Here is a 14,829-nt window from a genome sequence, read left to right on the forward strand (position 1 = left end):
ATGGCGGGGCAGCTAGGCAGCGTTTTCTTCCACTTGTACCAGGTATTAGCTTGGTTTATTTTTTTTGCGCAAGGGACAAAAAAGCGTAAAATTATAAAAAAAAACCTTGCAACTAGGAGTACCTCAGTAACTGTCTGGTTGGCCGACGCACCGACATCATAGAGGTGTGAATTAGAAATCGTAGGGGACTCCCATCCTCACTGGGCTTCACGTTTCCCATTTGAATGTCTATCTTTTCGTTGTGATTTCTTATGCGCTCGTGGTTCACCGAGCAGCCGCTTCCTAAGGGCGCTCAACCGAGACACGCTGCATCCACAACCCCAAACTTCCCTTCCCGCAGCGTCTGCCGCTCTCCTCTGGAATCATTAGTCATTCCAGAACCGGGACGCAAGCTCACTCGGCCATTAAAATGCCCCCCCCCCCCCTCTTGCACACGGCAACAAGACTACGTTTTTGAGGGAAAAGGAGAGGAAGAACGAGAGCACGAGCACCATGGAATGATGTGCGAGCATTTACGTGCTTGAGTGGTGTGTGTGTGTGTGTGTATTTACAGACTGCATAGAACAAATGGGATCTTCCAAATATGCATATTTTTGTTTAAACAGTAATGTCCCAAGGAAGCGTTCAGTTTCCAAACGACGGCACCATAATAACAAAGCCAACGTATATGCAACGGGCGTGTTCTCGACGTCTATGCAGATTTTCATAGTGCCTCTTATCGAGATACTACCAGAAATCAGCATAAATATATTGGGACCTGGTACCTTCTATGAACCAAATGAATCTCCCACGTCTGTATCGCAATCATACATATGCTGACGATGTCACGCACGACCCACATAGATCAGTGGCTATGGCACTCAGGACTGAATGCGAGGCCATGACTTCTATTCTCTACCATGCAACTTATATCTAGACGAAATGATTATATAAATTCTTCATCAGGAAGAAAGAATAATTGCTGGGGTTGGACGTCCCAAAATTACCGTCATGCATATGAGGGACGCCGTATTGGTGAGTTCCGGAAATTTCGTCCACCTGAGGATGTTTGCCAGGCACCTACTTTCTAAGTACGTGGGTGGCAAGTATTTTCTCTTCCATCGAAAATTGCCCCTCCCCGAAGGGAATCATGAGGAAATGCGATTGCATTGCGTAGCGTTTATAACGGCATTTCGCACGTGAAAACCCAGCTTTAGAAGAATGTTTTTTTTTTCTTAGCCAATAGCGCTGTCTGCCACTCGTAACATTTTGCTCTCGCAACAAACGCGGTATGCGTTTCCACCTCTAGTAGGTAGCGTGCACAGTTAAAAAATACTATGAAGAAAACAAAACAAACAGCGTTTCCGGCTCGGCGTTGCCGTTTCACAGCGGCATCTCGAGCTGTGGCTGACAGTTGCAGAAGCGTGACATGGTGGGCATAGAAGTTCCTAAAATACACTTGAGGGAACTCTGGCGCTAGTGTCCATGGGAGATGCAACGCACGGCGCTTCAGCAAGCATGGGAATGATGGGTAGTACACGGATTTGTCTAATCTTCGTACTTCTGGCCTGCTTCTGGCTTCGTGTGTGTTCGTGTGGCTTGGAGCTGTTTTCTCACAAAACAAAAATCAGCAAATGTTCAGCAGTTGCGCTTCACCACCTTATTCTTTAGGCTTGCCATTTCGAATCGGGTCACGAAGTTCAAAGCGGTTTGTTTTTTTTTTGTTTCAAAACAAAACCGAAACACAACAATAAACAAAGCCACAAGTACGATTAACTGACTGCAAGTACGAAGACAAGGCAAATTTGTGTACTGCCCATCATTCCCATGGCCATTGAACGATCGCAGCGCCAGAGTCACCTCTAGTGAATTTCAGGAAACTCTATGATGAGGGGGAGGGGCTTCGGTTGCTAGAGGCGTGCTCGCCCGCAGCTGTTGCTATGGGAGAGGGTGGTGGACAGATCCCGACGGACGCCTGACATAGCCCGACTAAGAAATGCATTCGCATTTGAAACACCTCTACCGCTGCCGAGATTCGATAACGCTACCTGCTTGTCAGAAATTGAGCACCCTAATCCCCATGGTGAGTCACACCGGTGGTGTAAAGCCAGAAGGAAAAAAGCGGTGTTGGGCAGCCTTTCCTACCATAGCAAAGCCCGGCCTAGTTGTAGCCAGGTGAGCCTAGATATTGTCACATTATCATCAATATAAAGGGCCTGTTGAAGTGTGTAGAGTTCCGCAAGTTGGCCCTGATTTATTATGTGGAACGGCACAGAAGACGTCTGAAACGAAAGCAGGACAAGCGTGGACTCTCAACCATACGTAAGCAAAAATTGTGGAGCTTAGTCAGGCTCACTCATGAAATATATTTCAGGCCCATTCCTGAATGTAATACTCTGTTTTACCCATGATATTTATAATAGAAATACGTATACTAAGCATATATTTGAGGCTCACCCAATTAGATACTCTGGCTCACTCATGAAACAAAATGACATTCAAGAATTCGGAATGCTTTCTGTAGACAGTGGCCACGCTTTTATAAGTAGGCCTTTTAGACTTTGCATGCGCTTTTTACACTAAAATTCCGAAAGTTCAACCGACATCACTATACCATTAAATATACTGTAGAATCCACGAAAAGTATTCGACTCAAATTATTTTACTTTCCCTACATTTAGTTCACTTGCTATATACTCCCTCTGTGTGATCCAGATTTGGAAGCGTATCCCTGTTTGTCCAGGTGTGCCCCGCCGTTCCCCGTCTCCCCGTCGCCTGGCACTCCCCCTCCCTCAAATTTCGCTCTCAAGAGCGCGAGCAGCAGCAGTCTGACGGCCGTCACACACGATTGCACGCGGCGGTAGCACGCACGCTTCCCAGCTTGCGCATAGCGCGCACGCCAGCGCCGACGCCCGCTTGCCCCGCGTGCGTTCAGCACCTTCTCTCCGACGAGGCTGACATCTCGCGTCATGCAGGCGCACGTGTCCGCCGTGTATTCTGCGCGCGTATATACACATCCGCACGGCGCTCCTGCGTAATCGCCACGTTTCAACGTTGAACCCCATCGCGCTTTGAGTGTTTTCGTATGTCTAGCGCGTTGTTTGATGTTTCCACGTTGTCGCCGCCCGCGGTTTGCCTCGTGGTTGCCCCTCGATATCGCAAAGAGCGGCGATGCGCAATGGTGCGAAGACATGAGGTATCGCCGTCCGAATTGGTTGGTTAAAACGTAACAAATGGCTGTATGTTAGACTTTTTATTTGAATGCTCTGATGAGCTTCTAAATGCATACAACTGTACTTATTTTTATGTTAATTTCGTTTCATGATAAAATAGGTGGCAAATAGGGGGAGGAGGGAATCGTTTATTCATTTGCCTGCATCGAACGCCATTTCGAGGCGAGAAGCCCGTTCTGTCTACCGCAAGTATTTCTAGTATATTTTCTCCATTTGCATCGGGCTCATTGCGAAAGTTGTTTGACACCAAATTAGGTAGTCCCCGTACAATGACATACACTGATTATTTAGGCGCCTTCTAGCGAAACACAATGATTTGCATCGCAGTGCTACTGCCGTAAAAGGTTGTCTTATGCAAGTAAATGATGGGTCAGCAGTATCATTCAAGCTAAGTCCTGCCGTAAAAAAAAAACGTTATGAAATTACTGAATACGTAGAAAGCAGTGCAAGTTACGCCTTGGACGCGTGAACATGGAAGGGCAAATTGTTTCTTCATATCTTACCGATGATGTAATTGGACTGCTTTCAAAATATTCAACGCCTTTTACCAACTAGAGCAGCTGTAAATTCTTCAAACATAATAGAATGTAAAAACGAAAGGCTTTTGGCTACGTATTATATTGTTTAATTAGACATATATAGCGCATTTTTCCAAGCACGCAAAAGGACAACTACTTTTAAGAACGAAAGAATATCGAATGAATTGATATATCTAGAGTATTACTATGCGTGATGTTAATACATGGTTGGTTTTCATTCCAGTACAAAAAGCGAATTTGCGTCGAAATGTCGTGGTATACATTTGAATGCTTGCTCTGTACTACCTATACACACCTTCCCGGATCTCATATATTACCTTCAGCCGACTCGAACATATATTTTCTGCATTCCTGTGATGCTGTAAGCAGCATCCGCTGCATTTGTGCGTGTGTGTTTTGCAGTTGTATTGTTCAACATTGTTTGCGTGTATAATATTTTGAAGCCACTATATTGAAACCATGAACACCTTATCGTATATCAATCGCCGTAAGCTTTCCTGAATGAACAGCCTATACCACAACATGGGCGCTGACCCCGGGAACAACAACACGGTGCCTGAAATAGGGGTATCAGGAAGCAAGCCACGACTATAGCCATTTACGGATCGTCGAAAGCTCCATACCGGAAAAAGTAATTATTCCGCGTTTCTTTGAAGTTGTGCGCCCATGCAGCTCTTTGCGACCGCAGTGACGCCTGCGGGCACTCCTGCGCACTGCGCGTCCTGCCGGTTTCGGGGCGTAGCAAAAACACCGAATCTGCAAGCATCCGTCCCCTTCGGGACACGGTGATGTTCCTGATATCACCCCCCCCCCCCCCTAATTCGATCTCCCCCGGCGACAAAGGCGAAACAAAAGCGCAGTTTCCCCATCGCGAGGCCCGCTGTTTGAGTTCTGTAGCGTTAGGACAAACACACGCGAACACGAGTCTGCAGCCGCTGAGGGACCCCTCCCCGGATATAAACGCGCGCGCCCTCACGCCCGCACCCACACACAATGATAGGGGATTATCCTCCCTGTCCGCACGCATGCTTCAGCCTATTGTGTCCTTTGTCGCACTACTTTGGCCCTCCAGAGGCAGCTATCAATTCGATTTCTCAGTCACGCTCCAACATTCCCGTTAATCTATGCGTATCGAAATTATAGAGCAGGCGTGAACGCAGGAAAGAATCGGGCAGTGCAGCGCGAAGGGCCCTCCGACGTGTGGTTTATGTCCTATCTTACTTTTTATATTGTTTCTTGTTCGCCTGTTTGCTTATCGCTAGTTATTTCTTGTGCTAGTTGTTCAACGTCTATACCGAAGCTTTTGATGGAGGAAGTCAAAGCCTGCCTTACAAACTCTGCAGCAAAAAAATAAAAATAAATAAAAAGAAAGAAAAGAAAAAAAACAATAAAAACAAAAAGTGAATTATGCCAAGTATGACAACATGTATGGCAGTGTAAAATAATGCACAGATTTTCGTGTTTCGGTACAGGGGATAAAAGAAAACGACGTGCGATAAAAAAAAATATTTTCAACACCCAAGTTTCACCACTCGCGGAAGTAAGTTACCAACGATACTGCACACTGAAAGCAAATGGCGATGATAGGTTGATCGCTGCTTAAACCCCGTGCTGTAACAAGAAGGGAGAGGAGGAAGTGCGGAAGTAAATGAATAGCGGGAATAGGGATCAGTGCAGCCGGAGAGCAAAGGGGAGCGGAGGGAAGGACGCGGGAGTGAGTAGGGAGGAAAGACATGGAAATGAACAGCCGCCTCCCGTACCCGCCTGCGCCTTTGCGGGCGCTGAAACGGGCGCACGTGCGCGCCGCAGCTTCCGCCGCGCTAGGCGCACCGAAGCAGGGCCACGAAAAAACATACGCGCACAAGCACGAACGCGGCTGTCGACGCGCCTGCGGCATCGCGTACACGCTGCGCCTGCAACCGAAGTGGGCAGCGTGTCACGCCATTAGGGAATCATTTACCGTGTCGTCGCCACGTGCAACCACTTATGAATGGGAAAGGGGAGGCGGGGCTTTCTCGAAGGCTGAATGAGGGGCCCTTCTCGCGAGGCACTCTCCACCATGAACAGCGTGTCGTTTCGGTGTTATATTGAGTGCGCTGCGGGAACCGTAACACCGCTCTTAATATGAGCAGCCGATCGACATTGACAGCCTACTGCATAGTTTCTTAACTTATTGCACTTGTGTTTGTTCAATTGGTACCTACGATTTGCACAGTAGTGATATGCTTTCGGAGAAAACTTTAAGATGTGACAGTTTTTCAAATTTTGGTATAAGTGAGAGAGCTTATTCCACGCATTTACAGCACGAAGATCGAAACTGAAACCCAAATCTTCTCTTGTGATAAAAAGCGTTTTAGTTGATGAAAATGTTGTCGTGCTGCTCGATTAAAGATTAATACCTTAAAGATTAATAGCCTCCTTAAGCGACTTCTTTCTAAGAATCCGCGTGCGTCTCCTTCATAGATTCGTGATATGTATGTTGTTATGATCAGCAAGCCACCCTTTGCCGCGGCCGCCACGACGGAAAAAAGGCAGTCGCCTCACTTTGCAGCAATAAGAATGTGCGTGAAGACGCCCGGCTGGTTTTCGTGTACTGGTATGTGCGTGGTGGCAATTACCCGACGGAACACTGCTGTCGCTCAGCTGGCGCGGAAATGCGACACGTGGCGTCTTTGTGTCCCAGGAAAAGCCACAATGCCGAGTTTCCGTCGGAGATGGACGTCGGACCACCACGCCTCCGACTGATAGGACGTCGACGCTGAAATCAACGCCACATGTCCAGGTACCTGCCCTCGAAGGGGCCTGGCTGGCCACCAGTGTTCGACAGCTTGGGTGGATGGCCCGTGTGGCGAGATGACAGAATCATCACCCCCCGCTTGCTGGAAGCAAGATTCGCCGGATGAGACATCATCGCCGGCATCATACACCTGCTTGGGTTGTGTATTTGTCTATGTTGGGGGCGGTGCCCGCATAGTGGATCTCGTCAGTGCTCTAGGACCTGTTATTGGACAGTGCAGTATGGACATATTCGCCGATCTAGAGATCTGGGGAAATTAATTAGTCTGTTTAAAATCAGCCCTCGCGGGCTGCTTGGGGAGTTTTTCAATGTAGGGCGTTTCAATGTAGAGCTTTCCAATATAGAGCTTTGGGCCAGAGCGCGTTTGCTATGTGCATAATGTAAGTAAACCACCTGTTAAGTTCCCCTTTCTCCTGCTTCGACATCTTCCTCCCTGATCTCCGGTGCCCGCAAAGGTCGGTCGCAACAATGTGTAGATGGCAATTTTTCATGACATAAAGTTTGGCTCATAGTGTTAACTTTGACACTGCTTGCGCTAGTTTGGACGCTTTGGTAGAAGGAGATGAAGAGAGTGCGTGCCGGTGCTTGCATGGTCTCTCTGTTTGTAGTTCACAGGCTGAGGGCAGCCTAAAACAGCCCTGCTGTTAAGTGTTCACAAACGCGGTAAATGGCACGGAATACATCTAATTTCATACAGTTCCTTGGAGCACACCGGTAAAACTGAGGAATATAAAACCTTGTACCAAATGGCTTTGATATTGGAGCGCTGTTTCGAAGTACTTATTCAGGTTCATCGCTAAACAACGTAAAGTGTTGCTTGTGGCCAGAATTTGTAATATAATTTTAGCTAACAAAATTAGTTTTCGCAACACCAACTTTCAAGTCACTATTGCGGTTCTAAATTTTTCGTGCAGACTAAAGATTATTAGGATTATGACTGGTGGCGGGGACCTTATTGTCTTGTCTTTTATAAACACTCCCAGCGGGATTTCAAGGCAAAAGTGTGGCTCTCATGGCATAGCCTAGACTGCTTCGTACGTGAAGACACAAAAAATCAACAAATCAAAATTTATTTATGAGACACTACATAGTTGCGTCCTTGTTTGTCATTATATTCAAGCTACATTTGTGCTACGAACATTGGATCTGAGCATGTAGTTTGATAATTGCCGATGTTCCCTTTGAGGAAGCTGGTAAGCTTGTACTATACACACTGCGACAGAAAGAGTACTCTTGCATGTTCCTTTTTGTAATGTTCCTTCCTGGAATACTCAGCCACGTATGTCTCTCGTTCTTTCACTGTGAACAACGGATCGCATTGCACGACATGTCGCATTCAGATGAGGTAGTCGCAATCGCAGACTCCAGGCCCGTTTTCTGGTTCAACTTTAAGGCCCCGTCTGCAGAGATACGCAAAGAATGTATTAGTACCATGTGAGCGCGGACAACTTGAATGGTCATTGCATTACTAGAAACATTATATAGCGTGGTAACTAAAATTTTACTCCTCTTCTAATGAAGACTATAAAGTAGTACGAACTTCAGCACCGAAGTAATATTCTCAAAGGTTCAATTAGTAATGAGAGTGAATGAACGCGTACATCATGAATGGAATGAAGTTAGGACGAAATCAGATTTCGTTTGAGAACTTTGCAAGTGTTCTTGGAAAAGTATATAGGGAAATGGTACAAATGGGCTCCTCGCAAGTGAAGAAAAGCTGTAACCTGTTTATTATATATATATAGACTCCTTTTGGTCATTATTCTACTTCAGTGTCAAATCCAGTTTTTCTTTTTGCTTGCCTTTTTGGGGGAAGGGGGTAGGGGGAGCTAGTAGTTTGTAGTCTTGTTTTTCCTTTTCATAGAAGATATTCGTGATGCTTCCTAGCTTAAACTTCGGCCATATTCTTAAGATTTTACATCTTTCTGACTAACAAAAACTTAAATTAGGAGACAGACTGAATTCATGCGCCCAGTGAAAACAGCTTGCAGGTGAGACTGACACCAATGCAATAATTAGTAACCTGACATAGTTTTCTGGCTGCGTAGGTAATTTTTGTAGGTCTTTGAAAAGTGTTTGTCTATAAAGAACCGTTTAATGGACCTTTACGCTCTAAAGTCTTCTCAGGTCAAGAAAAAACTAGTTACGCCAAAGCAGGCGTCGACGACAGGATCGTAGCAGGCGGCCGGATAGTAGGGAAACATGGAAGAAGCCATGATCAGGTCTGGCTTCCCTAGCTTCCTATCAAGGTGATAGCGAATGCACTCGGGAGAGTGCACAAGACTAATTAATATAAGCCTATTAAATTTTCGATTCATTTGGCTGCACAGCTACTGTCATGCGCATTACAGTAACACACCAGACGTAGTTTTTTACACGAATTATAGGCAAAATAGAGCACAAATGATCGCTGATTAACATGAAATGTAGGTCGATCAACTTTAGTGTAGTACTCCTACTTCCTTAGGTAATATAATTTTGAAGGGTTGATACTTGGACTAGGTTGTATGGGTTCATTGCAAAATCTTAACAGCACATAAAATTTTTGTAAAGGGTCGGGACCAACAGTTGAAGGGCAGCATCCTTTCCCTCTGTCCCTGTCATTCCTTTGCAAATATTCTACGCGCTTTCAACAATCTGCGAAGGGTCCCATAGATAACATGGGAGAGCTGTAAAGGATGCGTGCTATTGCAAAGCTGTACCATTGACACCAAGTCTCAATATGCACATAGGGACCTTGCCAAAGGACTTCGTGTATACACTCATTGCATAGAAGTGTAAATTGAGCTTATAGACTAAGTCAGTCTGGTTGCTAAGGCCATTAGAGTCCTGCATGAGGGTCCCACTCAACACTTCTCTAATTCTGTATTCTATCAAGTTACCCCACTTTCAATAAAACTTCCACTCGCGCTTTTTCACCAAATATACCGAATGGACTTGATGGCTTTCCAGTAAGTGCTCTCCTTTTGTTTGTAGTACATGACTGCACTCTATGGTTAAACAGTTGACCAATGCACCCAGCCATTGTACATTAGCACTCAGAGAACAAACTTTGTGGATGTGGCTGACCGATGATCTTAATGCCAGGGCCCGCATGCGATAAACTTTCACATGCCTCATTATCACTAAGAGTAAACTCGAGTATCTTGTTTTCGTATGTACTTTTGCAGAAGGCAACCAGTCAAACCGGAATTGTTATTGTACACCACGCTAATTTACTCTTTACAGCAGTGATGGCAGTGGTCACGCTATTCATTGAGATACGTTTATTTAAATCAGTAATGACATCTGTGACATAACCACTGACACACGTCTTCGTTTTATCTGATCCTAGCGAAATGAATGCTCTTGAAAGGAGCGGTAATACTCATAGATGAAGCATGCGTGTAATCTAAAAGAAAAAAGAAACTGTGTAGCTGGGCGGGACACGAAAAGCATAAAAGCAAAAGCGAGCCCATGTCTCTGTCTTTTTTTCAGAAGACTATCCACATAGATGGTTAGTAGTTTCGTTCATGATTTGATGCTACTGTAAAAGTTGTTGTATAAATGCACTTGTTCCGTTCTGTCCTTTTTTTTCGTGCACTCTAGGGTTACGTACTCACCTCAGCATCCTGCAACGCTGTTCTTCGAACCGGGATGCTGTTGTGTCCGTGTACTCTACTGAGGCCGGACTCCATAGTCTCTCGGCTACTGCAGATGCCCTGGGCCTAAGGTAGGAAAGTAAGAGGTTTGTAATTCTCATTCTGCTTGTCTGTTCTTTAACGTACAAGCTAAAACCTGCCGACTCTAAAACGCAGGTTCGATATCGGCGGCTGCTGTCGCATTTAGGCAAAGGCGAATTGCTTGAGTCCCATGTACCTTGCGTTGTCAGTTCTCGCTAGAAAAGAATAGAAATTCACTGAGTCGTATGGCGTACCGTTGAGAAAGATAGAAGTGGGATACAGTGTGTAACAAAGACTAGAGAAGAGAAGAACAACAGAGTCCCTGTTACTTACGGCACCCCACTTCATACTTTCACAATGAACTACTACCAACTAGCCCAACTGGCAGTTTTGCTACAGCCTACGGCGTATTTTACAATTCCGGCGTGGTTTGGCAGCTAAAAATCTTAAATTATTATTATAATATTAATAATATTATTATCATTATTATTATCACTATTATTATTGTTGTGATTGTTGTTGTTATTGTTGTTGTTGTTGTTGTTGTTGTTGTTCAGCCCCCTGCCGGACAAGGCCTCTGCCATGTTCTGCCAGTCAACTCTGTCCTGTGCTCGTTGCTGCCACTTTATGCCCGCACACTTCCAAATTTGATCTGCCCACCTAACTTTCTGTCTCCCTCTCACTCACTTCTAATCTTTTTGAATCCAGTCTGCTATCCTTAATGACCAGTGCTTATGTTGTCTTCGTGTTATACGATCCTTGCCAATGACCACTTCTTGATTTTGACTATTATATACTTACCAACCATTTGTTTCCTGACCCCCTCTGCATTCTTCATGCCCCTGAGTGTTACACATATCACTTTCCTTTCCATTTCTTGCTACATCATCCTAAACTAAAGTTGAACCCTCTTTGTAAAGCTTTAGGTAAATTTCTACCCCGTATGTAAGTACCAGTAGGATGCATGCAGCAGTCTTATACTTTTCTCTTTAGAGATAGTGGCAATATGCCAGTCATGATTTTAGAATGTTTGCCGAATGTGCTCTATTATTATTAATAATGATGAAAAAAAACGTTTTGCGCCACACCAACGAATGTGGCTTCTACAAGAGGCCTCAGCATGAAACGTGTGGTCATAAACACGTTACTTTCTAGGTAAGCTAACTTACTTTGTGAAAGAGTCAAAAGTAGCGAAACAATATTGCTTGAAAATATAACGGGCACTTGTAATTGGACAACTTTACATACCAAACTTCATTTAGTGCAGCTGGTCGCGTGAAATGGACGGCGCGACCTGAAAAAATATCTAGAAGGCGAGTTGTTCTTGCCATTGTTGTACAAAAGTAAAAAAAAAATAATAATAAATGTTTATACTTCGCGTCTGAAAACGATCATATGGTTATGAATGACACCATAGCGAATGTGTCCTTCAGTGTAGATCATCTGGCGTGCTTTAAGCTGCACCTAACCCCAAGTACTCTGTCCTCTAACATTTCGCATTTACTGAAGTGCGGCTGACCCGGCCAGATTCGATACCAGGATCTTAGTGTGTTGTAAAAATACCTGACACAATTTTGTTGACTCAGACGCATCGATATTCCGCTCGTTTAAAAAAGCACGTTGTTTATGGTTACAGGAAATGTCGTGTATGAGAAAAAAGTTCGGCGCACCACCAGTTTCAGGTGTGCGATTTGCGAACTTACGAAACTGCCCTGAAATGGTACGAAACCTTTTGAAGTGTACTGTCGAAGATTGCCACTGGCTGCGGATGGATTTGTGACTATGCACTGTAGTAAGTGCGAGACTTGTGTCCCTGTGTATGACGCCACTTTATTGCACATGGAAGGGCAACAAAGAGAAAGGGGGATTGCAGATGCTCTTGAATTTCACAGCGTGTGTGGCGCATGTATTAGCACTCCATTCATTGCATTGCCAAAAAAAGGGGGGGGGGGGAGAGGGAAGGGAGAAGAATAATATGCAAACTTCATGTTCAGCAGGCGGTACAGATAGTCCACGGTAAATTTTCGTTGACGAAATTTGTCTATGTTTATCTCTCCTTCTTGTCGACTAAACATTTGTGGGTCTAATGGCTGTCCTACCTCTTTCTCTGTTGTCTTTGGGAGTTTTCTCTAGTATTCTAGAAACACTCAGTCAAAATATTCATCGTTTAGGAGAATTCATGATTTTGCGTGAACTGCTGTCTCCCACAATTTTTAAGCAAGAATAATGATAGATTTTTTTAGGCGTAGATCTCATAACCGTGCATAAGGGACAAGGCATGCCTCTCATTTCATGGAGTTTCCTAAAATTAACTGGAGGGGACTCTGGCACTGCAGTTGTTGAGTAACGATGGTATTGATGTGTATACAGTACACAGATTTGCCTAGTCTTCATACTTGTGGGTGGCGAATGGTGCTTGTGGCTGTTCCGGTTTCGTTTCGAAGAAAAGAGCAACCCATTTCGAACTTCATGGCTCGAATTGAAATGGTAAGCCTAAAAATTCAGTAGGTGTAGCGCAACCACTGAACATTTGCTGATTTGTGTTTTTTTTAACAGAACATCCTCAAGCTACACGAACGCACACGGAGCCAAAAGTAAGAACATTAGACAAATCCGTGTACTACCCATCATTCCCATGGTCGCTGAAGCGCTGTGCATTGCAGCTCCCATAGACCCAAGCGCCAGAGTTCTCTCAGGTGGATATATAGGAAACACTATGCGTTACACTAATTACGTGAAGCTGAGTGTGAAATCCTATCTCGTGTGGTTAAGCATTCAGAGCTTCCATATATATATAGTTGTTTGTAATGGGCATAATGATGGTGACGCATGTTTTTATCTGGATAATGGTGACCGAGGACCTCTTACTTTACGTTAAGAAAAATATTTGTTTCTGGCCTTTACCCCAGAAAAAAAATGTCAGGCGGCTGTGAGAAACACCTCGTCACTACATTTTCATTTTCGCATCCATTGCCGAGCTAGCTTTTTTCTTCTTGGACTGGACCATTTGGGGGAAGATGGGGGAGGGTGAAATTGCTGCTTTCCTGTGAGCGACTGCTTTCCTGTGAGTGAATGTTAAAGATAAATTAAAATAATGAACAAACATATTCCGCTCGACCGAGGATCGAATCCACGTTTTCCGCGTGGAAAGCAAGTGTTCCACCATAAAGCCAGGCCTATGCTTGCAATGCGCTAAAAATGCTATGCCACGCTAGTGCTTGAAAGTACTTAGTTAAAAAATCCTATCAGAATGTGATGAACTGGGACGAGGATCCTAATAGATGACAAACACAATGTTATTTCACACTGGGTTGCGCTTCAAGCTGGTGGTTTCAGGCAGCACAAAACTTGCAGCTGCGAAGGTGCATGCGGCGCCTTACAGATGCGTCACTAGGTATTTTACAAGTTTGCTAGATGAATAATTATGGCGTAGTGGGTATTTCCCAACTGCGCCTGCAATAGGAATTCAAGGACAGTTCGAGACAACCAGTGTTAACTTCGCTCAGAAGTGTTCCTATCCTTGCGGCATACTTGAAGGTGATGAGCACGGAGGGCGATTACACCATTGCATTCTACTCTTGAAGCCAACGCTCAAGCATTTTGAAAGCTTTCTTTTCTCACTTTTGGTTTCAGCCTAGCTCAGAAAGACCCTAAGACAAGAACGGTAAATATATATAACGCTATAGTGGGCATCCAGTTTTTAAAGTGAAGTTTATGAAATAGTGCATGCCGAAATATCACATCGTCCGCATGTTAGTGGCGCGTGAAATATGAGAATGCAACGCAATCTCATTTTAAAGCTTCCAACTGTGCCATTTGACATCTGTTGCATTTCTGTATTGAATGGGTGGGTAATTGGGGTGAATTGATTGCAATACCACGGATCTATGCGACACAACTCCATGAAGCCGTAGAGCCACTGCAATCCATCTATTCTGAAAGGCAGTCACCATGCTCACATGTCAAAGAGCAGGTCCCGCTTGTTATAACAGAGCCGACAGATATAGTTTCCATAGAACCCTAGTGAATCTCAAAGCGTTCGCCGCTTGAGCGTCACGAAGGTTTCATGACAGCATAGGAACAATCAATAGACTAAGTAAAGAAGCGATCACTTGACAGGATAAGTATAAGACCTCTATGAGCTCCGATAATGGAATGCCAGTTCGAAAATATTTCTATTTCAACTGATAATAAAAAGACGTGCTTCCATTCACACACATTTCACACCTTTGCCTGCAGAGTGACTCAGTTTCGGCATGCTAATTTTATGAGGCAGACTTCTTTTCAAGTAACTGAAGTGAAAAACAAAAACAAAAAAGGGGATAAGTGCATCAATCTGGGTGAAAGCCATGACACGTCCAAACAACAAAAAAGATGTTTAGCGGCTGTGCATGGTCTACGTGCTGACATTTATACTTAGTTACTGTCTTTGCCCAGTACATTTACATACACACACGAGCATAAAGTTTAGCAGAGAAATAATCACGATCACTGAATTAGCTTTCCACTTGGCTGCGTTGTTTACCACCATGAATTCTCAGTGAAAGCAACATTGTGCACGCCAAGTATAATGACCGCAAAATTTAGGTATTTCTAAAGCGTCGGTATGCAGCCCGAAC

General features: G+C 44.5%; 1 protein-coding gene across 3 annotated transcripts in view; it reads right to left on the reverse strand.

The window, feature by feature from the left end:
* Positions 1-7,602: 7,602 nt before the first annotated feature.
* LOC119178235 (beta-hexosaminidase subunit alpha) overlaps positions 7,603-14,829 on the reverse strand; it is a 59,434-nt gene continuing 52,207 nt past the window's right edge. For all 3 annotated transcript variants that reach the window (XM_037429430.2, XM_075887262.1, XM_037429429.2), the window contains exons 13-14: positions 10,151-10,255; positions 7,603-7,948 (exon numbers count right to left, since the gene is read on the reverse strand). In XM_037429430.2, the coding sequence (XP_037285327.2) occupies positions 7,885-7,948; positions 10,151-10,255 (169 nt within the window). In that variant the 3' untranslated portion in view covers positions 7,603-7,884. The remainder of the gene's footprint in view (positions 7,949-10,150; positions 10,256-14,829) is intronic.

Source organism: Rhipicephalus microplus, chromosome 1 (assembly GCF_043290135.1).
Source record: "Rhipicephalus microplus isolate Deutch F79 chromosome 1, USDA_Rmic, whole genome shotgun sequence".
Lineage (NCBI taxonomy): Eukaryota > Metazoa > Arthropoda > Arachnida > Ixodida > Ixodidae > Rhipicephalus > Rhipicephalus microplus.